We start from the raw sequence: 25,340 nt of genomic DNA, 5'->3' as shown, positions 1-25,340 counted from the left end.
AGTTGAACATCTGGCAACTCTGTTTTTACAGTTTCTGTCTGTTAAATGATCAAATTTTGGCACTTTTTCAAAGACAACATGCCTTATTAAAAACACAGGTAGATTTTGGAGTCAAGAGGGTTAAACATAAAAAAAAAATCTTCCAAATGACACATAAAATATGAAAATCTAAATATTCTGAAAAATGTACCAAAGTAAAAACACTTTTATTTTCTTGGCTAAAAATGGAAAAGATGAAGACCAAAGCCATGGACTGAGTTTTATGAGGTTAACGTTTATGCTTGGAAGCTGGTAGTGTGTGTCTGAGTGTGTTCATTCAGTGTAAATGTGTGTTTGTTGGCAGTTTATTGACCGATCGGTGGTCGAACACCTTCACATGTGCAGCGACATGTTTTCACACAACAACAGCTTTAATCCTCTGGTGGATTTAAAGGGTGAAAGGAAGGTCTTTGTTCTAAATCACTGAAGGTTCTATATGGAGTGGATGTGTTCTTGAGGTTTAATGAACTCTGCTTGAAAAGCTGATTTCACAATCTGGCCTTTCCATCTGACACCCTCAAGTGGAGACCAAAGACAGAACAGATGAAACAAGAAAGATTAATTTGATAGAAAAAGTGGTAAAGGTTTACATAGAAGTGATGGAGAAAATGACTTGAAATTTTAAAAGTTCACTCTAAAATCAAGCATTAACCTTCCAAACCCCAACCAGTTCTTGGGCATTTTCTTTGACTATATATATTTCCAAAAATGTTGAACAACATTTTTTAAATAGCCAAAAGTGTTACCAATACAAAAAATAAAAACTCTACATACTAAAGATATTTTCTGTTTCGGGGGCACCAGAATAGCTCGATGAGTTAAGTGGGTGACCCATGTCCAGGGGCTGGTTGCCGACACAGTGACCTGGGTTCGATTCTTGTTTACAGCCCTTTGTCTCCCTCTTTCCCTGTCTGTCTACTCTGCATCTATCAAATAAAGGCAAAAAGGCCAGAAAAATAACTTTAAAAAAGATATTTTCTGTTTCCTTGTTTGTCTCCTATCTGCTCTGTGATTTAGAGCTGATAGGCCATGGGATTTATCTCAGCTGAGTCACTCACGGCTTTCATTTATTCAAAGATCACAGAGTTTTACTTTTTATTACAGTCTCTCTTTAATGCAAACTGTTTGTTTTTTAGCTAAATTTCATATAAGACGTGTAGAATGTGGTGATTTTGATGAAATATCTTGATTTTAAACTCAATTTTGGTTAAATTTTGGTTGGAATGACAGGTCACAAATGAGTAGTTCACAGACTGTTGGAAAGTTGAAAATCTGGTGATTCTTTCAGTTTTTACAGTTTCTGTCTCTGTTAAATGGTCTAATTTGGGCAATTTTTCTAAGACAACAAGCCTTTCACTGGTAGGTTTTGGGGTTCAGAGAGTTAAAAATAAAAATTGATCATCTAAAACATAAAAAAAATAATAAAATATTGAAAAAACACAGAGGCCAGAACAGTTCTACCATCTTGGATAAAAATGGAAAAGATGAAGACCAAAGACAAACAACACATGTGAAGTCACAACAAAGACATGAACACAAAATGTTAGTGAAGGAGTTCCACAGGGTTCTGTACTGGGACTCCTGGTTTTCACCTTAAACTTGATTTCTGAAGGATAATATTTTCTGGAAATACTGCCTAGCCGTTGCGGAACCGTCCCCCAGCTGTGTTCCAGTAGACAAACACCCTCTCTAGTTCTAAGATCAGGTTTTAAACTTTACTTTCAGTAAACTGTACTGTCAGCTTTAGTTAGTTTTTCTTTCTGGCTATCACTAAAGTTGAATAGTTGGGTTTCCGTTTCTAAAACTGTAAAGTCTGGACCTTAAGAAGACATATGTCATGATTTATAGAAATAAAACTGAAGAGAATTAAATTAACAAATTAGAAGATTAATTAGATTTTGAACTCTTCTAGATTATTCTAGACACACAGTTCTTCATTATCTGTGTGGCGTCAGGATTTCAACAACATGTGTAAATTAATAGTGAGACAGATGTTCCTCTGGTCTGTCTGGGGGGAAACAGCCCTCAGAGAAAAGATACCGGAGTAGTTAGATGTGTGATATGGTGTGTGTTTTCAGTGTAAATAGAAAGGATAGTACTGGTTAGAAACTTTAACCACAGCATGGACAATCCATCTCATCAGCTCTCCATTTATGACAGAGACCTGGACAATAAGCAGCATTAATCACACTAAATATAGCGTCCACGCTGCCTCCACCTAATGGGCCGGTCTCACAGCCATAATGTACCATCCAGTCTCTTAGTGGACAGTAAATCTTCCTCCAGCGGTCCCTGGAGGTCCGGCTTACTGTAACCCGACTCTCAGATGGACACGTGTCTCTGGGTCAATAACATGCTGGAGATATGACGAGGACGGACATCAGAGAGATCTCTGGATGTCAGAAAATAAAAAATACACTCTAAAAGCAATTCAAGGGACCGATTTTTACAACTTAATTAAATAATGGCAGCAAGATAAGAAGAGAAAAGATCAGATTTACTAATTTAGATAAACCTTTTACCTTACAAACATTATCCTGATGGGTTGTGTTACAGAATAACGTTAGCTGTTACATAACTTAAAACTGTGTGTAATCTAAAGTCTGATGTCTTCATTAATTGATTTGAAGCTAACTAACTTACAAGTATTCTCCTCTCTCTCAGCATGTCTAAATATTAAATAGTTAAATCTGGCAGCTATAAATACCTCTGATTGGAGAGGAAATTTAATCTCCCCACCTTAATGTAGTTAGCTGGTTAAACATAATCTCATTAGAAGTTGTCACAACAACAAAAAAAATTTTGCTAGATGACTGTAACCGGTGGAAAATTAAACGCTGTTTGCACAAAACGCCACCAGAGGGCACTCTTGTTTTTTGGGGGGGTAACCCCCTGTGACAACGCGAGATTTTGGGGCTCCACTAGAGACCGCGAGAATTAGGAAGCTCTCTTTCTTTCCTGGGCGCAACACGTACGTTTTGACCGGCATTGTTATCTCCGGTTTTCTAAGGTAACTAAATCATAAATGTGCGTTTCTTATATGAAATATTCAGCCTTATGCATGTGTAAAGGTTTGATAGATGTATGTGCTGCTGTTTTGTTAACTAAGAAGATTGTATTGATCCGGTGTTGCTAGAAACATGCTAGGAAAATGCTAGGAGCTGCTAGAAACATGCTAGGAACATGCTAGGAGCTGCTAGAAACATGCTAGGAACATGCTAGGAGCTGCTAGAAACATGCTAGGAACATGCTAGGAGCTGCTAGAAACATGCTAGGAACATGCTAGGAGCTGCTAGAAACATGCTAGGAACATGCTAGGAGCTGCTAGAAACATGCTAGGAACATGCTAGGAGCTGCTAGAAACATGCTAGGAACATGCTAGGAGCTGCTAGAAACATACTAGGAACATGCTAGGAGCTGCTAGAAACATGCTAGGAACATGCTAGGAGCTGCTAGAAACATACTAGGAACATGCTAGGAGCTGCTAGAAACATGCTAGGAGCTGCTAGAAACATGCAACTCGTTGTTGCAATTTCTTTTATTCATTATTTAATTATTTTGTCCTTTGAAAAACCCCCAATTAATTCTGTTCAGAATAAAGAACCCAAATTATATTTCTGTGTCCTGTGCATTGTTAATTTTGCCGGGCTACATGACAGATGCCAAAGTTGTTTTTGTGTTGATCCCAAACACCAGTGTGGTTTGGAGAGAACTATCTGGTAAACAAGTAGAAAATCAGTTTACTCTTTTATTGTTTCTTTGATTCCTCTTGTGAGTTTGCTGATAAAAACAAGGTGTTAAACAATAAAAAAGTACAAAAACACAAAGTTCAAGGAAATTTTTCACAGGAATCCTTGGATATTTTGGGTTAAGCGGTTTTTGTGTGTATGGAAAGGGTTCATATAAGCATTTTGCTGTTAGACACACATATTTTTATCTACACACGTTGTTGTGTTCATCCAGAACACAAAAGCTGTCAGAATGGTGACAGCTTTGGACACGAGGGAGGAGTTGAGTGAAGAATGTACATATCTAAACCAAAAGACGGAAAATCCAAGTTTAGCATTGACAGACTACAAGTATATATTGTGTTATACATGAACATCACCAACATCTTTTAGCATCAGTAAGTTCAAATTTGGCCATTTTAACCAAAAAAAATCTGATAATATTCAAGTAAGGTGCACAATGTTCCAAAGTTAGATTTACACTACTAATCAAAAGTTTAGGGTCACGTAGAAATGTCCTTATTGTTGAAAGAAAAGCTTTTTTTTTCAATGAAGATGCCATGAAATGAATGATCAATCCAGTCTAGACATTGTTAATGTGGTAAATGACTATTCTAGCTGGAAACAGCTGATTTTTAATGGAATATCTCCATAGGGGTACAGAGGAACATTTCCAGCAACCATCACTCCTGTGTTCTAATGCTACATTGTGTTAGCTAATGGTGTTGAAAGGCTCATTGATGATTAGAAAACCCTTGTGCAGTTATGTTAGCACATGGATAAAAGTGGGAGTTTTACTGGAAAACATGGAATTGTCTGGGTGACCCCACTCTGTTGAACATTACTGTACATAATCATGAGCGCTTGAAAATGGGGGAAAAGTACAAAACATTTCGTCGACATTTCTCCAACTGTTGAGGCTCTAACATCAGTAGAATCTGATGTGTGGAAAGTTTGACGAGACAAGGATCCGGTTTTTGGATATTTTGACTTAAAATCAGTTTAAAATGACTCCAGATTTAAACCCAGAGTTACTTGAATTTGTCCAAAATGACAGGAATACACTGCTGGACGGTGGTGTACATCATGCATGTAGGGATGAAAAAAGCAGGAAAGATGTTCTTTTCCTCTAAAAACAACCCTTTAAGTTGTCATATGTTGTTAAAATGACGTTGTGTGTCTGTTTGTGTTTTCCAGTCCGACTGTGTGAACTATGTGAAGATCGTGCACCACTATAACCGAACCCATTTATACGCCTGTGGAACCGGAGCCTTCCACCCAACCTGTGCCTTTGTGGAGGTGGGCCACCGGATGGAGGTGAGGAACAAACACAACAAAACCAAGGCACAACTTATTCAGATGTCCAACAAACATCTGAAGGCACACAGACTCTTTTAGTGCGTTGTTGCATTTACACTGAATCAGTCAAAATGTTTTTAAACTTCACTCTGGTGCCTCAGTCCTCCTCCAACCTAATTACATTCTGTTCATTACCAGAGAACATTACTGCCAGAAAAAAACTCCAAACACAAGATTTTATGTGTCTAAAGAGATGAATGTTGACATACGATGTGCAGCAGTTACTCATGCTTGGCAGCTTTAGCATTAAAACTTCTCGAATCGAGTTTGGACTGAAGCTGCAGTAAATGTGGAGGTAAATTATGGAAAAGAACTAAGAGAAATCTGTCAGCTCAAGTTCCTAATTTCCTCCAAATGACTGAATGTTTGTGGCGAAGTGTGATCAGAGCTTAACTCTGTTTGTTCTGCTCTCCATCAGGACCATGTGTTCAGGATCGACCCCTCTAAGGTGGAGGACGGGAAAGGGAAGAGTCCGTACGATCCCCGACATAACGCTGCATCTGTGCTTGTCGGTAACTGAACCAATGCATATTAATAGCAGGAAATGATCCTTTTAAGGTTTTACTTATTAGAAATAGCACCATTACTGAGTGTAGAATGTCCATGAAGTGGGCTGAGTTGTAAGAATATTGCCTTTATTGAAGCTGATCTAAAGCATTTATAGCTGCGACAGGCCTATCACCAGTAAATATCACATTAACCAATCAGTGAAGGGTTTGGAAGCAGAGTGGTCTAACCCACTGTCTGGAGTTTTTGAGGAAAAATGGGTTCAAAGTTTTGTGTTTTCCAAATGGTCTAACATTTGAAGAGCCACTGTAAAGCAAAAATCCAAGTTTAGCGTTGTGTAGTTGACAGAGTAAAAGCATATATTGTGTTATTCATGAACATCACCAACATCTTTTAGCATCAGTAAGTTCAAATTTGGCCATTTTAACCAAAAAAACAAATAGTATTCAAGCCACGTGTACAATGTTCCAAAGTTGGATCTACACTACCGTTCAAAAGTTTAGGGTCACTAAAAATGTCCTTATTGTTGAAAGAAAAGCAGTTATTTTTTCAGTGAAGATGACATTAAATGACTAATTAATCCAGTGTAGACATTGTTAATGTGGTAAATGACTACTGTAGCTGGAAACGGCTGGTTTTTAATTCAATATTGGCCCCTCTAAGGTGGAGAACAGGAAAGAGTAGAGTCTTCCCATTGGATTGGGTTGTAGGTTAGACCATTCTGCTTCTAGCCTCCTCCGTTAATCATTGGTTAATTGCGTTTCCTAGGTGATGAGCTCTACGCCGGCGTGGCCACAGACTTAATGGGACGAGACTTCACCATCTTCAGGAGTCTGGGAAAACGTCCCTCCATCCGGACGGAACAGCACGACTCCCGCTGGCTCAACGGTAATTTTGAGTTTAATACGAAGAAGAAAAGTTTCATTATGTTGGGGAGAAGTGTAGTTCTGACTCGACGCCGTTCTCCTCTGATTCTGTCCACCAGAACCGAAGTTTGTTGGTTCCTTCTGGGTTCCTGAGAGCGAGAACCCCGATGACGACAAGGTGTTCTTCTTCTTCCGGGAGACGGCGGTGGAGGCTCAGGGCTTGGGGAAGTCCACCTACTCCCGGATCGGACAGCTGTGCCGGGTGAGAAACCGTTTCATCAGCTGGGTCTGGTACTTTAAATAGATCAGGTTGGCAAGTTTTTTAAAAAAACTGATCTGCTGTGCTGTTTGACAATTTGGTATCAAAATCTGGTAATTTTTCTGGATGTTTTTTTTGTCTTTTTTTTGCTTGTGTCACATTTTTCCTCACTGTTAGCTATTTGTCACTGCAATTATAAACTCCTGCACCTCCATGGAAACAGAGCAACCGTAGAAGTAGAAGGAACTCATGAATGTGTTTTGAGCAGTATGATGAAATTCAGAAACTCAGACGAAAATGTAAACAAAGCCATTCCGTGCATCATGATATCAGTCAGTTCTTCATAAAAGTCATGAATACCAACGACTTTCATGCATGTATAAATCATTTTACAAGAAAACAGAATATGTTGACCTTGACCCATGTTGGTCGGTGTTTCTTCCTGTTCCCAGCGTTTTATTCTGTCTAATTTCACTTCCATGGAGATGCTTTCCTTTTCTTCCAAGCATCAGAAGAGTCTGACTTACTCTGGGAGCCATAATGAAGGACAAAAAGTTAGTGAATGTAGCACAATCCAAGGTGGAGTACAACCAGAGAATGGAAACAAAGCCGTCTGATAGCACCATGACGACGTATTCATCCACTCCACTCGTTAACTAGTTCCACGTAACCAGTTCTGATGTAACGATGAAACGCTGTAGGTCGAGGACGTCGTAAACCGAGGACCTCCTGTACTTTCTTCCTATCAGCTCTGTGTATACACAGCCTGCAGTTCATTCAAAAATTCTCAGATTTTCTGTCACATGACTGCTGGTATCAATAATGACTTCCCAGTTCCAACGAGAAACCCACAATTTTTTGTTTTTTACAGAATGGTTGGAGAAAACTGTTTATCCTATATGTCTGGAATTAACAAAAAATAACCAAAAAGTCTTTTTTATTTTTGTCACATGATTGTTGTTCACAGCTGAGTCACTGATGGCTTCACAGGAGTGCAGAATTCTTCAGTTTTTTACTAAATCTAGTGACTACAAATGGGTATTTTTTGCTAATTTTTAAATAAGATGTAGAATAAAATGGTTCTGGTGACTTTTCATGCATTTAAGCTTAGATTTGGCTCCATTTCCCATTGATTTCTGAGCATTTTTCAAACAAGACATGTTAAAAACATATGATTTTGATGAAATGTCACACTTTTAAGTTTAAATTTGGTAGAATTTTTTGACAATGTCAAACATAATGAGTTGGAGCATTGGACAGCTGAAACTCTCACGAATCTTCCATTTCTTACAGTTGGAGTTTAGTCAGGTGATGAACTGTTCCTACCCTCTTCCTTCACACTGAGACAAATCTAAATTTAACATCCTGTTAAATGACACGTTGCTGTTTTGTTTATTCAGAATGACATGGGTGGTCAGAGAAGTCTGGTGAACAAGTGGACAACGTTCCTGAAAACCCGTCTGATCTGCTCGGTGCCGGGAGCCGACGGCAGCGACACCTACTTCGACGAGCTGCGTAAGTTCATGATGTGACGCTCAGGAACCGTCTCAGGTCTTAGATTATTCCAGGTAACCGTCCTGACGTAACAGAACTGATGTCTGAAGAGCAGGAAGTTCAGTTTTACACCTCAGAAGATGCCCTGCTGCTCTGAAAACTTTAAACTAATAAAGTGATCCAACTTTCTGATTTCCTGTCGTCCTAAAACTCCCTGTTGACGATTCAGTCGTTAGATTGTTCAGAAGATACAGAAAAGCAAACAAAGTAGAAAACTGGGCCGATTTTCCAACCTTCCTTCTGGATTTTCACCCAGAAACACACTCTGTGGGCGCAAACAGAGGAAAGCATAATAAATTACGCTGGATTTCTGACCTCAGCTGTAGATTTCAGTTCAGTCCCACATTCCTGAACCTTTAGAGGAAGCATGAGGAGAGATTAGTTCCTAAGAGGTTCTGATCCCAAAGTTACTGTTTCTGCTGCGGGTTCAAAGAGAGTTTCAGGCTTTATGTGACAATAATGTGTTTTCATTAGACGGGATCCAGAAGTGAGGATGAATTTATGAAGCAGAAGGAATATTTTATGATAAAGAAGATGTAATTTCACCATAAACTCACTGGAATCATTCCACAAACATCTGGAGCCAGTTCTCCTGAGGGTACATGTTTCAAATGAGGGATAAAACTGCTTAAATGATTATGCAAGATTCTGTAAAATATGACTATACAGTAAAAAAAGAAAGTTTAAATAAAAAACTGAGTGTAATGAGGTTTGTTGTGAAAAACTGAGTTTGTTAACCATCAAAAGATCCTGAATGTATATAAAAAAAAATCATAATTTTTGAGCCTTTCTAAAGAGAAAACACACGACAAACTGTGGAGCATGAATTTAAAGACAGAGCATTTCATTTGCTACTGAAATTACTTTTTAGGAGTCTACGATTTTATGAAACAAGGACCTGTTTACCATCAGTTTTCTCAGTTTTCCTTCATACAGATGCAGGTTTTGGATGCTCCTCTAATCAGATCACTGGTTCTGTCTGATAGTTTTGCCAAATAGGCTGATTTTACTTTTGTAAAAATAGACATATAGCTTAAAATATAAACAGAAAGCATCATTTTATATTGAGTATAATGTCTGATATTACATTTTTTTAAAATTAAACTTCAAACAGGACTAACTGCACATTAAACCTCTTTAAAAGGCCTCTTATCTTTAAACTGGATCAGCTGCACATTAATAAAAGTCCACCAGAGACTGAATTTTGATCCAGTTTCTGATATTATTAATTCATTTAGATAACTACACCTGATAACATTTAAAAACCACTGACTGAAGCAGCAGTTTTAGATGTGAATGGTTTCAGAGAAGAGAAATGGCTTTTAGATGTCATCAGCGATTTATGAAAGGAATTCAGAAGCAGCTGTAGGAGCTCTCCAGATGTTTCCCTCTGATCCTATCTGAGGGCTGTAATATGATCCGTCTTATCTCAGGACACAGTTAAAGGTAAACTAAGAGGACAGATCTGTAGATTCTAACCTCACCTGGGGGTACACCTGTCCATCACATCCCCGCTCATCAGCACTGAGTCTCTTATCTGGACTCTCCTCACCAAACCTGAGGTCTGATTGGGAGGAATTTAAACCAACTATTCTGCTAAATGTCTTCACAATGTTCTAACAGATTTAAACAGTATCTGGGTCAATATATAATTGCGGGACTTGACCAAAAAAGGCTCAAAAAGACACAAAATGACCACAGAAAAACACAAAATTACTCAATGAGACACATAATTGTCATATAAAGACACAAAATGACCACAGACTGAAAACCGCCACAAAAATGCACAAAATGATCACAAAACACCCAAAATGCCCACAAAACAATCTGAAAAAGATGAAAAAAGAAACAAAATGAGCACAAAGACACACAAAACAACCACAAAAACACCTAAAAAGACCACAAAAAGACCTAAAACCACCACAAAAATGCACAAAATGACCACAAAAAGACCTAAAATGCCCACAGAACAGACTGAAAATGACCAAAAGTGGAACAAAATGACCACAGAATTTATTATTTTCCACATAAAATTTGATTTATTGCCAAAAAAGAAATATCTGTCATGATTATCTCAACTTAATAAAAGAACACAATCCAAACTATTTCTAAATCAGCTCATTTTATTATTGTTTAGCTCATTAGAAGGTAGTTGGTATTAAATTCAGATGGTTATTTAGTTGACATTTTAGTGATATCCAGTCATTTTTATAAGTGATTGTTTCCATAATAAATAATTATGGAGTTTGTAAAGAGATGATCATAATGAGCATAAAGGCATTTTTTTTAAACACTATTTTTATTGAAATTTTAACATTATATAAACAAACAAACAATATGGTGACAAAACAGACAAGCAAACTAAAATAAATACATATAAAACGAAGTAAAAATAGTACAACAGACAGAAGCTCAACATTCAGCAGTTCATCCCACAGCACCTTGTTGTTCAAGATATTCCAACAGCTGTTTCCATACATTTTCAGACTCCTCCGTTCTACCTCTGATCATGTGAGTGAGTTTCTCCAATACAGTACAGTATGCCATCTCCTTCACCCATACGCTTATCGGAGGAATGTCCATTTTCTTCCTAGATAAAGATATCGTCCTCCTGGCCGGCAGGAGTCCAAAATCAGAGTCGATTGTTTTAAAGTTTTCTGGATATATACCTAAAGTACACAGTTTGGCTTGGAGATTTTTGGACATTCCCAAGCACAGTGAATCAGAGTTCCTTTTTCTTCTGAGCACTTAATGCAGGTATCTAGAACGTCAGGGGACCAACGGTTCAATTTCACTGGTGTGATACAGGTTCTCATTAACCATTTGTTTTGTAATAAGTTCATTCTGGTATTAATAGTTTGTTTCTGGGCTTTGATACATGCTGCCTCCCATTCAGAGGCAATCAGATATACAATTCTTGCATATCTGATTGCCATGCTTCCAGCCTATCAGTGGCAGACTCTTTATCATGACACTTCAAGGCCTCGTAAAACAAAGAAACCTGCTTCTGTCCTTTTAAATAATGACATTTTCAATATGATAGTGGTGGTTCAGTCATTACATTTTTATGTTTTGATCATGTGAGTGAGTTACTCCAGTAGCTGTAAATATTTGAAGAAATGGTTTTTCGGAATATCGTGCACCTGGCGCAATTGTTCAAATGTAAGGAGGCTGCCCTTAGAGAATATTATCAACACACATCTTCTATTTTCTGCACACCTTCATTTTTCCAGATTTTAAAGCCACCATTTGCCCTTCCTGCACTGAATTGCATATTACCCCATATCGGGGTAAAGCGGGAAAACTTTTGTTTTTCTACTTTTAATAGATATATCCCATGGACTTCAGTTATATATTGACCCACTTTATTTATTCTGAGCTAACAGTCCTTTATGGTCTCAACCCAACAAGCAGAGCGAAGTGTCGTCACGGAGCTAAATTCAGTTAGAATTGATTTTAGAAAGCTTCAGAGGGTTTCGTTTCATGTCGGTTATCAGTGAGATGTCTCTTTAGGGGATTTGTTTGTCCTCGTCTGACCTCTGACCTCAGTGTGTCCGTCCTCAGGAGACGTCTTCCTGCTGCAGACCCGAGACAGGAAGAACCCTCTGGTCTACACCGTCTTCTCCACCTCCAGGTCAGAGGCTGGTAGCTCCAGATTCAGTTAGCATTACATGAGTGAGTCTGTGGACAGGCTTGTGTTTGTGTTGTGTAGACATTGGTTGTGTGTCTCTGTTGTCTAACTGTCCCCTCGTCCCCAGCAGCAGTGTGTTTAAAGGCTCGGCCGTGTGTCTCTACTCCATGAACGACATCCGGAGGGCCTTCCTGGGGCCCTTCGCTCACAAAGAGGGACCCAACTACCAGTGGGTCCCCTTCCAGGGAAAGGTTCCATATCCCCGTCCAGGAATGGTACGTAGTAGGACCGTCAGTAGGACTGTCAGTAGGACTGTCAGTAGGACCAGCTTTTTACAGCTCTGAAGTACTTTTACTGGGTTTTTGACTTTTTTTAAAAAACACTTTTAGTACATTTACTTTGTTTTTGTCCATTTTACTGCTACTTTATGAAGGTAACTGTACCTTTTACTCGTATATTTGTAGCTAACTCTTATGTTACGATGTTCCTGGATTCTCCTTATGTGTCTGTTGATTCCAGTTCATTAGCTGACGGTTTCACAGCTGCACTAAGGAGCACAGATTTTTAGTTTTTTACAGAATCTGGTTGATGTAAACTGTTTATTTTTAGCATATTTTTAAGTCAGACATGCAGAATAAAATGATCGTGACAAATTACAATTTTAAGCTTTGATTTGATGAAGTTCGCAGATGAAACAGATCGTCAGTTTTTACAGTTTCTGGCTGATTAAGAGCATAGGGGAATTTCTGTGAAGATAAAATGCCTTTCAGGCTCTCTGGTGAACTTCAGTCATCACTAGTAGTGACGTACGTTAACTCTGGGGGTTTGCTGCAGTTTCTACAAACACATCTTAAGTTTTTTATTCTCATATTTTTCTTTCTATTCTCAGCACAGAGCTATAGAAATCTACTACATGCATTGATGTCATGATATCCCTGATATTAGTCCTTTAGTTCTTAGCAGAGCTCAATATTTTCTTCCAAAACCTCCCAACAATCCTCTGATCAATACCTGCTTACGATGCTTCTTACGTTCTGCTCAGAGCACAAGCAAAGCGTCAGCAGGATTTGTTCTGCAGAGCTTCAGGCTTACTGCCCCAGCAGAACAATCCCCATTGTACGACCGAGGAATAGTAATTAAACCTCCGTCACGCCACCGTCACCTCAGCGGGTGGAAAATTAGCCGAGCCAATCACAGCTGTCACACTTACAAGTAAAACTGGATGTAGAACTGAGTGTAAAGCAGATTTAAGACGCAAAAAAAACAATCAAACTGCATGAAAAGGCTGTGAATTATAGATATCTTTTAAAGCAGAGATGCCTCCTGACACTAATGTACATTTCAGTATCCAGAAAATCCAGGACAGGAATTTTAATTACATAAAGAGGCTGGACTCTGACCTGGACTAAATCACACCATAACCAGCCCTCTGCTGGACCTTTGTGGATCCAGCTGATAAACTGATGACTCAGACATTTTATTCCAGTTTAAATGCACAAAGAAAAAGCAAATTTCATTTTTATGGAGCAAATGAGTCCCTGTTTGGTAAAGAATCTCTGGGGACTGAGAGCTGTAAAGTCTTCTAATAATCCAGCTAATTGACTTCCACCATTAAATATGATTACGTTTATAAAATTCCAAGAGAAAAAGTCACTTCAGTGGGATTTCCATCAGCATTTACTGAGTTTTAGTGTTTTAAATTCATTAGTATTCCTGGAACCAAAAACCCAGCTTTGATTTAGAACTTTGTCGTCTCCTTTAGTGTCCCAGCAAGACGTTCGGCAGCTTCGAGTCCACCAAGGGTTTCCCAGACGACGTGATCCAGTTCGCCCGCCACCACCCTCTGATGTACAACCCGGTCTACCCGATGAGCCGCAGACCCGTCTTCGTCAGAACCAACGTGGACTACAGCTTCACCCAGATCGCTGTGGACAGAGTGAGCGCTGCCGACGGACAGTACGACGTCATGTTCATCGGCACAGGTCAGGGATTCACCCGGCTTCTCATCATTTAACCATAAATATGAAGAAATTACACACTGAAGATGTTGTGCGCTTGTTGTTTCAGACAAAGGGACAGTTCTGAAGGTGATCAACGTCCCCAGAGAGAGCTGGAACAACATGGAGGAACTTCTACTGGAGGAGCTGGAGGTCTTCAAAGTAGGAATACTATGATAATACTTGGGCTGTTTATCTGTCAGATTACCTGTGAATTAGAACTTTTTAATCTTTAATGCAAATATATCGAATGCATTATGGCCAAAAAACCCTGAGTACCCTCATAACCTGATGAAAAATATGACATTAAAGCTCTTCTGTCATTCATACCTGCAGGCCTTTAGTTTAATAGAATCTGTGTATGTTACGGATTGACTGAGGCTCAGATGCAGGAAACGGATGGAGGCGAATCAGATTCAAACAAAACCTTTTATTTTACAGATTACGTTAGCTACAAGGATTCTCACAGGAAGTGACGCTACTCAAGCGACAATAACAAAACTCAGGAAGTGGCGCCATACTAGCTACTAAGATACTACACAAGAACAAGAACTACAGAAGCGCACGGAAGTCTACAAAGAAGATGATGCAGAAAAGCTGCGACTAAGCAGCCGAGACTTTTTACCAGGAATAAAGCTTAGATCCTGAACAGAAAACAACCACCCACGTAAGGTATCACCCAGGCAGGACGGTGAGAATACAAATAATTATCCAGATGAGTTTGTCCACAATAAACAAATAAGCATTCAATGAACTAACTACTGATTTCAAACAGCTGACCAGATATGCATCTTACAGAAACCCAGGAATTATCACTAGGAAGGAGATCCGGAATACAAGCTACAAAATTACTCTAACAGTGATCAACTACGTTATCGGGATAGTCAGGAAAGCTTACTGACTAGGGGGGTGGAGTGGGCAGACGGTGCAGAGGACTGAGGCAGGGGTGATGTTCCAGAGGCTGTAGTGTTCCAATGGATGGGAATGGAGTTTGATGGAGGTGATGCCAGGTGAGTGCCAGGGAGGAGAGTGGAGAATGTGGCTGCTCTGAGGTTTCGGATCCAGGAGTGCGTCAGGAACTGCAGGAATGTGATGGTCAGACGGTCTGTGATCCAGATGAGAGGGGAGCAGGTGAACATGGATGGATGGAACCCAGACTAGGAGAAAGAGGATAGACACAGGTTACCAGGGTCACTTGGTAAGAGGTAACAACTAGAGCTGAGCAGAAACTGACCAGATTCTTCACGGTCCGACAAAGCATGGTGAGTGGAGGCCAGTCTTATTGCAGTAGGCTGACTTCTGATTGGTGTCGCTCCACCTCCTCCTATTCTGCTGAAGCTGATTAGATTAGCCACACCTGTCACTGCAGCCTCTGGAAGGAACACACCTGAGAGACAAAAAGAAAGGAGGGAGAGAGAAGAGTTCTACCTACGGCCTGCAGGAGCAGTCCTGACAGTGTAAAGAACTGAATTCTTGCTTATTCTATAAAGATCGTCTAAAATCACCTGGAATATGCTGGAAATTGTGGTGAGAAAGTCAAACTGCAGTGGTATTTTGAGCTGATTATTGTCTTCTATCAGAGAAAAGAGCTAGCTGTGCTGCTTTTTGTTATCATACTGAGCTCTACATTGATCGTGAGAAAGAACTAAAGACGGCTGCTTACTCGGTCAAAGTAAAGACTTCTGGATTGTCTCCCAGCAGCCTGATGTTCCTGGAAAGACACAAAGATACTCTGACGAGTGGAAAAAGAAGGAAAACTCCAGATAAAGATACAAGCTGACCTCGTTAAAATGCTTTTCTTGAATGGAGGGGTGATGAAAACGATTCCTTTGGCCACGTCTGTATATAGCACGTTGATTAATTTGCTGTTTGTCTTTTGCTCTCCAGGATGCCTCATCCATCATCAACATGCAGATCTCCTCAAAACGGGTAAGTTTGACACGCTACACATGATTTTGCACACGGAATGAAACACTACACATGATTTTGCACATGGAAGGAGATGCTATCTTTCAAAACAGAGCCTCAATATTCCATATTTTAATCAGGGAATTTTAAATAATGCTTCTTGGCGTCATTTTCAGTTCTAGAACAACAGAAGTTTGATCCCAAATCTGGATCACAGCTGAGTTTATCTGCAGAGACTCAGTCTATTAAGATCCCCAAACCGCTGCAGTAAATCAGAAGTCACCTGAAGGCATCATAAATTCCTAAAACTGTCACAGAAATCTGGATGGTTAGATTTATGGCAGGTAAAACACATTCCAGAGAGCCTCTTCTCTAACATTTCTCTTCCCTCTTTGTGTTTTCACAGCAACAGCTGTACGTGGGCTCCGACCACGGCCTCGCCCAGGTCCCCCTCCACCGCTGCAGCGTCTACGGCAAAGCCTGCGCCGAGTGCTGCCTGGCCAGAGACCCGTACTGCGCCTGGGACGGGACGTCCTGCACCCGCTACCTGCCCAACACAAAGAGGTCTGACACACACATAAACGTCCACTTTTTACTGGGAAACATCTTGAAAACTGCAATCCAATCCTCTAAAAGTTACTAATCCGCCACTAAAACTCTTTACAGACGTTTCCGTCGCCAGGATGTCAGGAACGGAGACCCCAACACCCTTTGCTCCGGAGGTAAAACTCTACCGCTATGACATCTGTGAAAGACATTTCTAGACGTGTGAGGAAACTATTGTTAGCCCTGGTGGTTAAAAATCAAACATGCAGACTCTGTTGGCTCTAATTGCTTTTGTCGGCCGACTGCTGCATCTGAATAATTAAATAATCAGAACAAAGCCTCAGTCTGAGTCTTGGCATCTGATATCTCACAATCCTCATATCAAGAACTCCTGAATGTCCACCTCCCTCCCTCCCCACCGCTGACCTCCGTCCTCTCAGACCACAATACCTCCATTCTGCTGCTATCTGTCTGCTGCTACATAACCGAATCAGGCTAATCGCTCAAACCGAAGGAGCTGCCGGGTAATGAGATTACATCATGTGGCATGCGAGAACGTTGTGTAAAACCCACCAAGGTCAAAGTAATTGTCTGTGATGAGACTGGCGCTGCCCCAAAGTGCTGATCAGGGGCCGTTTGGCAGTGAGGACGGCGTTGTTTCAGCAGTAATCTGTGCACTTTATGGAAGTTAAGAAGGAAAATCAGCCAAACTCAGCAGCAGAAACAGGGGAGCTGATTTTTCTAAGCTGTAAATGTGAGCAAAAGCAGGAAAAGAATTTAAGAGGTAGAGACGATAAAAGTCCTTGTTTGAAGATCAAAGTACGACATGCAACCAAATGTTCCAATCAAATCCCTTAAGGCAGGGGTGTCCAACATGAGGCCCGCGGGCCAAAAGCAGTCCTCAAAGTGTAAAAATTCCAGAGAAGACATTAACTGCAGATTGTAAATTAGTAAAACTATAAATTTAAAATCATTTCTAGACCATGACAAGTTGTTTGGATCATAAAGTAAAATACTAGATTGTTCTTTGTTCTTTTGTCGTTTTGTGTCTCATTTTTGTCATTTTGTGTTTTGCTTTATTTGTTCTTTTGTGCATCATTTTTGTCATGTTTTTTTTTTGTCTCGCTTATGTTGTTTGCCCATTTTTTGTTGCTTTGGAACTTTTTTTCAAATTTTGTCTCTTTGTTTTGTTTCGAGTCGTTTGTTTCATATTTTTTCCTCGTTTTTGTCGTTTTGTGTGTCGTTTTGTGTCTCGTTTCTGTAATATTTTGTGTTTTTGGTGTTTTGTTTTTTTTTTTGTCTTGGTCTGACTTTTGTCATTTGATCATAAAGGTAAATACTATATTGTTCAGTTCCAGATAGGTGTGATCATAATGAGGAGTTGTGGTTATTTCTAGGTTATTCTGCTGTGGTTTTACTGGTCTGGTCCACTGGAGATCACACTGGATGAATGTGGAACCTAAACTGGAATGAGTTGGACTCTCCTGCCTTAAGGACCGATAAATACTAACACCAGACACCATCATAGTGAGATAGTTGTGAATTCATCCATCAGCAGCTACATTTAGTGTTTGCTAAGACTTTTTTGTGCTTAGAAGTAATGTGGTTCGCAGTGTTTTTTTATAGTCTTGTGCATTGGCGTCACAAGAAAACATGCATTTTTAGAATTTGTACATTATAGGTCAAGAAAGCTGCTTCAAAATAAGCCTTAGTTTCTGAATCAGACATCAGCTGTTATCCGTCCCACTACACCCCGTCTTTCCAGTCCATACTTTCTTTCTCCAGTCGTTTTCTTCTCTTTCTTGCCTTTTCTTTTATATCTCCTTTCCCTCCAGACCTTTGTACATTATTCCCACCTGTCCTTCCATTTTCTGGCATTCCCACTCTTGTCTGGTTCTGTGTTGTTATTAGAGAGCAAATATCCTGAATCCGGGCTGCACAGTGGCGTAGTGGTTAGCACTTTCGCCTTGCAGCAAGAAGGTCCCTGGTTCGCGTCCCGGCTTTCCCGGGATCTTTCTGCATGGAGTTTGCATGTTCTCCCTGTGCATGCGTGGGTTTTCTCCGGGTACTCCGGCTTCCTCCCACAGTCCAAAAATATGCTGAGGTTAATTGATCATTCTAAATTGCCCGTAGGTGTGAATGTGAGAGTGATTGTTTGTCTCTGTATGTAGCCCTGTGACAGACTGGTGACCTGTCTAGGGTGTCCCCTGCCTTCACCTGAGTCAGCTGGGATAGACTCCAGCCCCCCCATGACCCTAGTGAGGATTAAGCAGTGTATAGATAATGGATGGATGGATATCCTGAATCCACCTGTAATATCTGAGTCTCTGCTGCCCCCTGCAGACCACCACAAGCACCGCGTTGCAGAGAGGAAGCTCTACGGAGTCGAGGGAAGCAGCACTTTCTTGGAGTGTATTCCCAAATCCCTCCAGGCCAGAGTCACCTGGACCTTCCAGAAACATCCGCAGAACCCACGAGAAGAGGTGAGAAGATGGTAGATGATGGAGAAAGATGGAAAACAAGAATCTATCCTTCAACTTCTGGTTAGAAATAGTCAGAAAAATGGGTCTTATGACTACAATGAACAATTTATCTCAGAGGACATTTGTAAAGAAGACAAATCCAAGTTACTGTGTTCTTAAAGGCACAGTAAAGACATCATACTGTAAGAGTTGGATCCATATCTTCATCATCAGAAGTTCAAATTTCACTCCAGTCCACTCCATTTTACTTTCAGTATTACATCATTATTGCTACTTCTTACTCATTGTATTTCAGTATTGTGCTGTACTTATATATTATTGCTTTTTTTACTTTTAAGGCACTGCATTTCTTATGTCATTTTAACAAGAATATTCTTCTGGATTAACAGTCTTATCTTATTATATTACAGTCTTATTATAAGGGTTTCAAAACAGCCAAACATGATGGATCGCTTTAATCCAATTATTTTCTGTTTGTTCCAGATTTCTTTGTGTTAAACTCATAAAACTGATGCTAAAGCATATCTTTTTGTCACTTAAAAAACATCACCAGAGTATGACCAGTCCTCTCTAAAACTAACGTAGAGACACTAATAAATTCTTTTCATTACATGCAGGATTGACTGTTGTAATGTTCTCCTATCTGAAAAGACTCCAATTCCTCTCTGACTACTTCTAAACTCGGCAGCACAAGTACTAACTGAGACCAGAAGGAGAGGTCATGTTAGAGGAATTTTAAAATCTCTGTTGCTTTTAGAGTTCATTTTAAGATCCTTTTATTGGATTTTAAAGTTCTTAATGGTCAGGTTGTATTTATCTGATTTGCTTTTATGTCATGAGCCCTTTGGAACCCTCAGGTTGTTGTGGCATTTTAGGATTGAACAAATGATAAAACTAGACCAACAGGACATGTGAATCAAATTTAAGAGCTAACAAATATAAGATTGGGAGACCTAATGAGTCAACTGAAGTTATGAATTCACTGAATAATCCTGTGGAAAGCAGCAACCCAACAGAAGCCTATGAAGTCCATTTAAGACATGAGAGAGGAAGTTCATGCCCTCGCTGCGTCTGAACTCGTGAGTTGAAACCAACGTCATGCTGAGCCAAGCAGAAATAATGCAAACCGAGCAGAAATAAAAAAGAGGAGGTGGTCTAACTTTTGATACAATCACTTCATGTTTATCTTCAGACAATGGGTTGTAGCTTCCAGAACGGAAGAGGAGTGTTTCAGAGAAGGTATAGACAATGTAACGATTTGTGTAGTCAGTTAAAACATCTAGATTTTGCTCATGTTTGTTCTTACAGCCTGTATTGAATAAACTTTATTCACACCAGACTCTGGAGACTGCTGAAAGACTCTTTCTTGAAAGCTTTTTGAAGACTCTAGGTTTTAATCCAGAATTGATTTTTGACTACATGTTTGACAAAGCTGCCTGATCATCACTGGCCCTTAGCAGACAGAGTCACTACAAGGTCTTCTGGTCTTCACGGCTTTTTCATTAGTCATAAAGTCAGAACAAACATTCAGCGAGGTTGTTCGTACTTTGTGTTTGTATGAAAGGTTGTATAAATAAAGTCTGATTGAATGAGATGAAACCGTACATGTTGCTGAGCTGCTTTTCTTTATTTGATCATTTTTGTGATTTCCAGGTTCGTCTAGACGACCGCATCCTCCAGACGGACCGAGGTCTTCTGATTCGTCGAGTCCTGAAGAGGGATGTGGGCGTCTACCAGTGCCACGCCATGGAGCATGGCTTCACCCAGACCTTACTGGGCATCACCCTGGAGGTTGTACCTTCAACGTCATCCTCCGTCTCCAACCTGCCCTCCGATGCCTCCGTCCGATTAGACCCCCGCAGCGGAAGCGGCCCCCCGACGACCAGTCAGAAGCTCTGGTACCGGGACTTCATGCAGCTGGTGGACCACCCCAACCTCAGCACGGTCGACCAGATTTGTGAGCAGGTTTGGGCACGCAAGAACGCCGGCGGCGACCAGGGGGATAAGAGTTTTCCTGCCGCGGGAAAGGACATCCCGCCTCTGGGTCCCGCCGTCCGCCCGGCCAACAAGAAGTGGAAACACCTCCAGGAGATCAGGAAAGGGAGAAACCGCCGGACCCACGACGGGAAACCGAACCCTCGGGCACCTCGCAGTGCAGGAGAGTAACGACGAGGAGGAAGAACGACGTAGAGGGAGACCAGAAAGACTGATCCAAGAAAAAGAAAGGAGGGTGGAAAGAAACTGAGACCAAGAACTCCTGGAGGTGTTCATGCATACAGAAACACACACATGAAACACACACTCACAACACCTCCTCTATTGTGTATATTATCTATGGATGCCCACTCTATATGGAACCCAGCCCCGACCCTCCGGCCAGCCCTGCATGTGCTGCCGAAAGTCGAATCTGCACGATCCCTTTACACCGTTCCTCTAGAATAGTCGAGCGTACCAGCAGACACGTGGAGAAAACCCGCCTTTATGTGTCGGGAAATAACCCACCTGACATTCCCTTTAACACTGACCGGATATGGAATACGACCACATCTTTACCTGGTGGATCTCAGTATGCTCACTAACTCTCTCCACTCAGATACAGTTTAGGATGAACTCTACTTCTCACTTTTCTTTCCTGGTGGTTTTGAAAAACGATGGATTTGGTGGGAAGAAAGCGGAGTGACACGACAACTGGAATAAAGAAAAAGCTACTGGAAACACGATTTAAATGCACAAGCATGCAGACAGAAGCTTTTAATCGACCCTGTGGTGCTTTTAGTGCACATATTTCCACTATCTTCACTTTTCACAGGTTTTGTGGGCATATCAGGCAGCAGATAGAGACGTCAGCAGCTTTGGACGGCCTGTGGAGGCAATCAGCATGTCGCACAACTGGTTTTATTATATTGTAAGTTTCCTTCGGCACATCGAGGCATGTCACAGCAACATAAACCACACACAGTACAAAACAATGCTGGTGGCCAGATAGGATTCTGCTGGTTCACTGGTCCAAACCACTAAGAGGAAGATGAGATGTTTACAGAACTCGTGTACAAAAAAAAATGCATCCCAGAAAGCAACTACAAGCCTGAATGATGAGGCATCTTTTACAAAAACAAATAATCTCAGAAGAATCATCCAAAACCTCACCCTAAAAGTTGCTTTAGATTTTCCGTGTACAATGTTTTGTGCGTTAACTTTAACCCTCCTGCCGTCTTCATTTACCAAAAAATGCTGTTTCCTTGTCTGAAATAAATCCAAAAATTCAGCAAAAAATTCCCCAAATTTCAGAAAATTTGCAAAACCTTCAAGAAGAAAATTCCAATAATTCTTTAAAAGTTTCCCTTAAAAGTTTTATTTAAAAACAAAAATCTCCCAAACAAAAAATTCTAAAAATATCTAAAGTGATTCCATTATATATCAGTGAATCTTCTAATGTTTCACTGGATTTTGGTTGATTTTTTTTGTGAATATTCTTAAAGAAACATTTTCTTTCCAACAAAAAAATTTCAGAAATTTCCCAAAAATGTTGTCAGAAGTTTGACTGTGAAAATAGATTTTTTTCCCACATTTTCAAACTTTAAATTTGCAAAACCTTCAGGAAGAAAATTCCAATAATACCTTAAAAGTTTTATTTAAAAAAAAAAATAATTCTCTGAATTTATTTGAATTCTTGTAAATATTTTCAAAAAATGAGTAAAAATCTTCCCCCAAAAAATCCTTAAAAAAATCTTAAAAATTTCCCGAACATTTTCAACATTTTGGGGAAATTTTTGAACATTTTTTTTGTTAAAAAACAAACAAAAAAAAGTTTTAAAAAAAGTTTCTTTAAGAACATTCACACAAAAAAAATCGCTGGATTTTGGTTGGTTTTTTTGTGAATGTTCTTAAAGAAAATATTAGAAGTTTTACTGATATATATGGAATCACTAGATATTTTTAGGATTTTTTTGGAAGATTTTTACTCATTTTTTGAGAATATTTAAAGAGAATTTTTTGCCAAAATTGGGGGATTTTTTAAAATAAAACTTTTAAGGGAAACTTTTAAGGAATTATTGGAATTTTCTTCCTGCAGGTTTTGTGAATTTAAAGTTTGAAAATGTGGACATCAGAAGTTTCACTGTTAAAATATATATTTTTTCCACATTTTCACACTAAAACGGGTCAGGAAAAATCCCGAACACAGTGGTTTCTGGGTGAGAAGCAGGAATAATGACATGTTCCTGGGCTACAGATCGGTTTATATATTAGCATGATATTTATGAGTGAAACTATGAGTTTATTGTTTTTTCTATTCTAAGCGGTACTTCCTTTCTTTTACACTGTTCCTGCAGATGTCGTTTGTGATAATTTGATATGCAGATAAACGAGCAGATTCCTCACTCGCTGCAGAAAGCTGCTCCTCTGCGTTACCCACAATGCATTTCCACTGTTTGCAAAAAAAAAAAAGAAGAGATAAACCCACCAGACACTGTTTTAATCACTTCTGCAGTCACTGATATCAACTCCTGCTGCTTAACGATGTCTCTATGTAATGGACTATAAGGTCTTCCTTCTCCAGGTCTTAGTCTGGATCTTTCTCTGTATTATCTGTAGACTTGTTTGTTGGTGTCTGGTGCTATCATGGTGTGTGTAGCCTGCCCCCTAGTGTCCGTTGTGTGTACAGAACCCAAACTGTGGTATGATACTTTAATATATCCACATGGAAGATAGCAAACTGGCCTTGTAAGATAGAAAAATGTTGATTTTGCAATCATGAGATATGATTTTTATGATGAGCTTCTGGTCTGGTTTGTGTTGCAGCAGAAACTAGACCTGTGAGTGGATTTTAGATGTATGGAATCATTGTCGTTGTTATTTATATACCTTCTTTATAGAGATGTAATTAACTGTTTAAACTGAACTGAACTGACTGATGCCTGTAGAAGGGACACTGCATTTTGACGCCACGTCCAGGAAAACGATCCAAATCTGAACTGATTTTAGCTGCAGCGGGGCGATGGGTAAGTTCTGGACTCCTGAGCCGAAGGTCAGAGGTTCAAACCCCCATGCGGCCGCTCTCGGGCTTTTGGCAAGGCGATTAACCCTTCTTGCTCCAGGGATGCCGCATCATTGTTGATCCAATTGGGATATGCGAAAAACAGACTCTCCCTCTGGGGGCTAATGAAAAAGTAGGATGCACATATGCACCGATTCCTGCACGTAAACAAGAGCTAGTCGAGTTTAGACGTTGACTTTCATTCCACGAAATGAAAGTTTTCTTCTTGGTAGTGACGTCAAACTGTGAGCGTCCCTTTTAAGCCGGCTGCTGTTTTGTGCTTGAAGTTGTATGACCCTATGTTAGTGGCTAACGGCTAACGCGTTCGACAGTGGAGTGGTGGAGTGAGAGAAAGAAAGAAAGAAAGAAAGAAAGCACAATGTTGAATATTATTATTATTATTATTATTCCTATGTATTTATGTGCAAAGATAAGCTGATATGTTGTGGTGGATTTTTATTTTTCTTATAAATGTAGCTTTGTATCATTCATGTTCTGCTGAAAAAGGACTCATCCTCCATGTTTTTTTGTACAACGGTGAAACTCTTCCAGTCAGAGTGTTCGTTGTTGAACGGTCTCCAGTTGTTGTATCCCAGCCATGTGACGCACCCGCTCAGTGGGAGAGGCTGTGTGTGTGCGTGTGTGTGTGTGAGTGAGTGTGAGAGGTGTGTGTGTGTGTGTGTGCGTGTGAGTGTGTGAGTGTGTGAGTGTGTGAGAGGTGTGGGTTTGGGGGAAAGCAGAGCTGTGTATTTAGCGGTACAGGTGGTGTGTAGAGCAGGTGGACGGCCAGCGTCAGCACTGGAATCCTCCCAGCTCTTTGTGAAACGTCATGTCAGATTGTTTTTGATTAACACAATAAAAATATGCAGTTACTTCATGATTTGCTGGTTGTCTTTGTTCAATGGACGACCGCCAGTTCTTCAACTTATGGGATAGACCAGGGGTGTCCAACATGAGGCCCGTGGGCCAAAAGCGGTCCTCCAGAGGGTCCAATCCGGGCTTCAAAGTGGAAAAATTCCAGAGAAGACATTAACTGCAGATTGTAAATTAGTAAAACTAGAAATTTAAAATAATTTCTAGACCATGACAAGTTGTTTGGATAAGAAAGTAAAATACTAGATTGTTCTTTGTTCTTTTTTTGTTACTTTCTAACTTTTTGCCTCTTTTTTGTCTTATTTTGTGTCGTTTGTCTCATTTTTTGTCATTTTGTGTCATGTTTTTGTCATTTTTTGTCTCGTTTTTTAATTTTTTGTCGCTTTCTCATTTTGTTTCTCATTTTTGTAAGATTTTTCGTTTTTGTTGGATTTTTTTGTCTTTTTTGTCTGACTTTTGTCGTTTCGATCATAAAGTACTTGTTCATTGTTCATTTTTTAGTCACTTTCTAATGTCTCTTTAATTTTTTGTCACTTCTTTTGTCTTTTTTCATGT

The 25,340-nt window shown here is 39.9% G+C and overlaps 1 protein-coding gene across 3 annotated transcripts in view; it reads left to right on the top strand.

Moving 5' to 3' along the window:
• Positions 1 to 24,792, top strand: part of sema3b (sema domain, immunoglobulin domain (Ig), short basic domain, secreted, (semaphorin) 3B) — a 125,097-nt gene extending 100,305 nt beyond the window's left edge. For all 3 annotated transcript variants that reach the window (XM_055012798.1, XM_055012799.1, XM_023285483.3), the window contains 14 exons: positions 4,965 to 5,084; positions 5,545 to 5,638; positions 6,402 to 6,521; positions 6,619 to 6,761; positions 8,159 to 8,273; positions 11,877 to 11,946; positions 12,074 to 12,218; positions 13,706 to 13,925; positions 14,011 to 14,102; positions 15,828 to 15,869; positions 16,255 to 16,412; positions 16,515 to 16,570; positions 18,738 to 18,877; positions 20,531 to 24,792. In XM_055012798.1, the coding sequence (XP_054868773.1) occupies positions 4,965 to 5,084; positions 5,545 to 5,638; positions 6,402 to 6,521; positions 6,619 to 6,761; positions 8,159 to 8,273; positions 11,877 to 11,946; positions 12,074 to 12,218; positions 13,706 to 13,925; positions 14,011 to 14,102; positions 15,828 to 15,869; positions 16,255 to 16,412; positions 16,515 to 16,570; positions 18,738 to 18,877; positions 20,531 to 21,043 (2,028 nt within the window). In that variant the 3' untranslated portion in view covers positions 21,044 to 24,792. The remainder of the gene's footprint in view (positions 1 to 4,964; positions 5,085 to 5,544; positions 5,639 to 6,401; positions 6,522 to 6,618; positions 6,762 to 8,158; positions 8,274 to 11,876; positions 11,947 to 12,073; positions 12,219 to 13,705; positions 13,926 to 14,010; positions 14,103 to 15,827; positions 15,870 to 16,254; positions 16,413 to 16,514; positions 16,571 to 18,737; positions 18,878 to 20,530) is intronic.
• The last annotated feature ends 548 nt before the right edge of the window (positions 24,793 to 25,340 follow it).

This window comes from Amphiprion ocellaris, chromosome 8 (genome assembly GCF_022539595.1).
Source record: "Amphiprion ocellaris isolate individual 3 ecotype Okinawa chromosome 8, ASM2253959v1, whole genome shotgun sequence".
In the NCBI taxonomy this organism is placed as follows: Eukaryota; Metazoa; Chordata; class Actinopteri; family Pomacentridae; genus Amphiprion; species Amphiprion ocellaris.
This window is presented reverse-complemented; position numbering and strand designations above follow the sequence as displayed.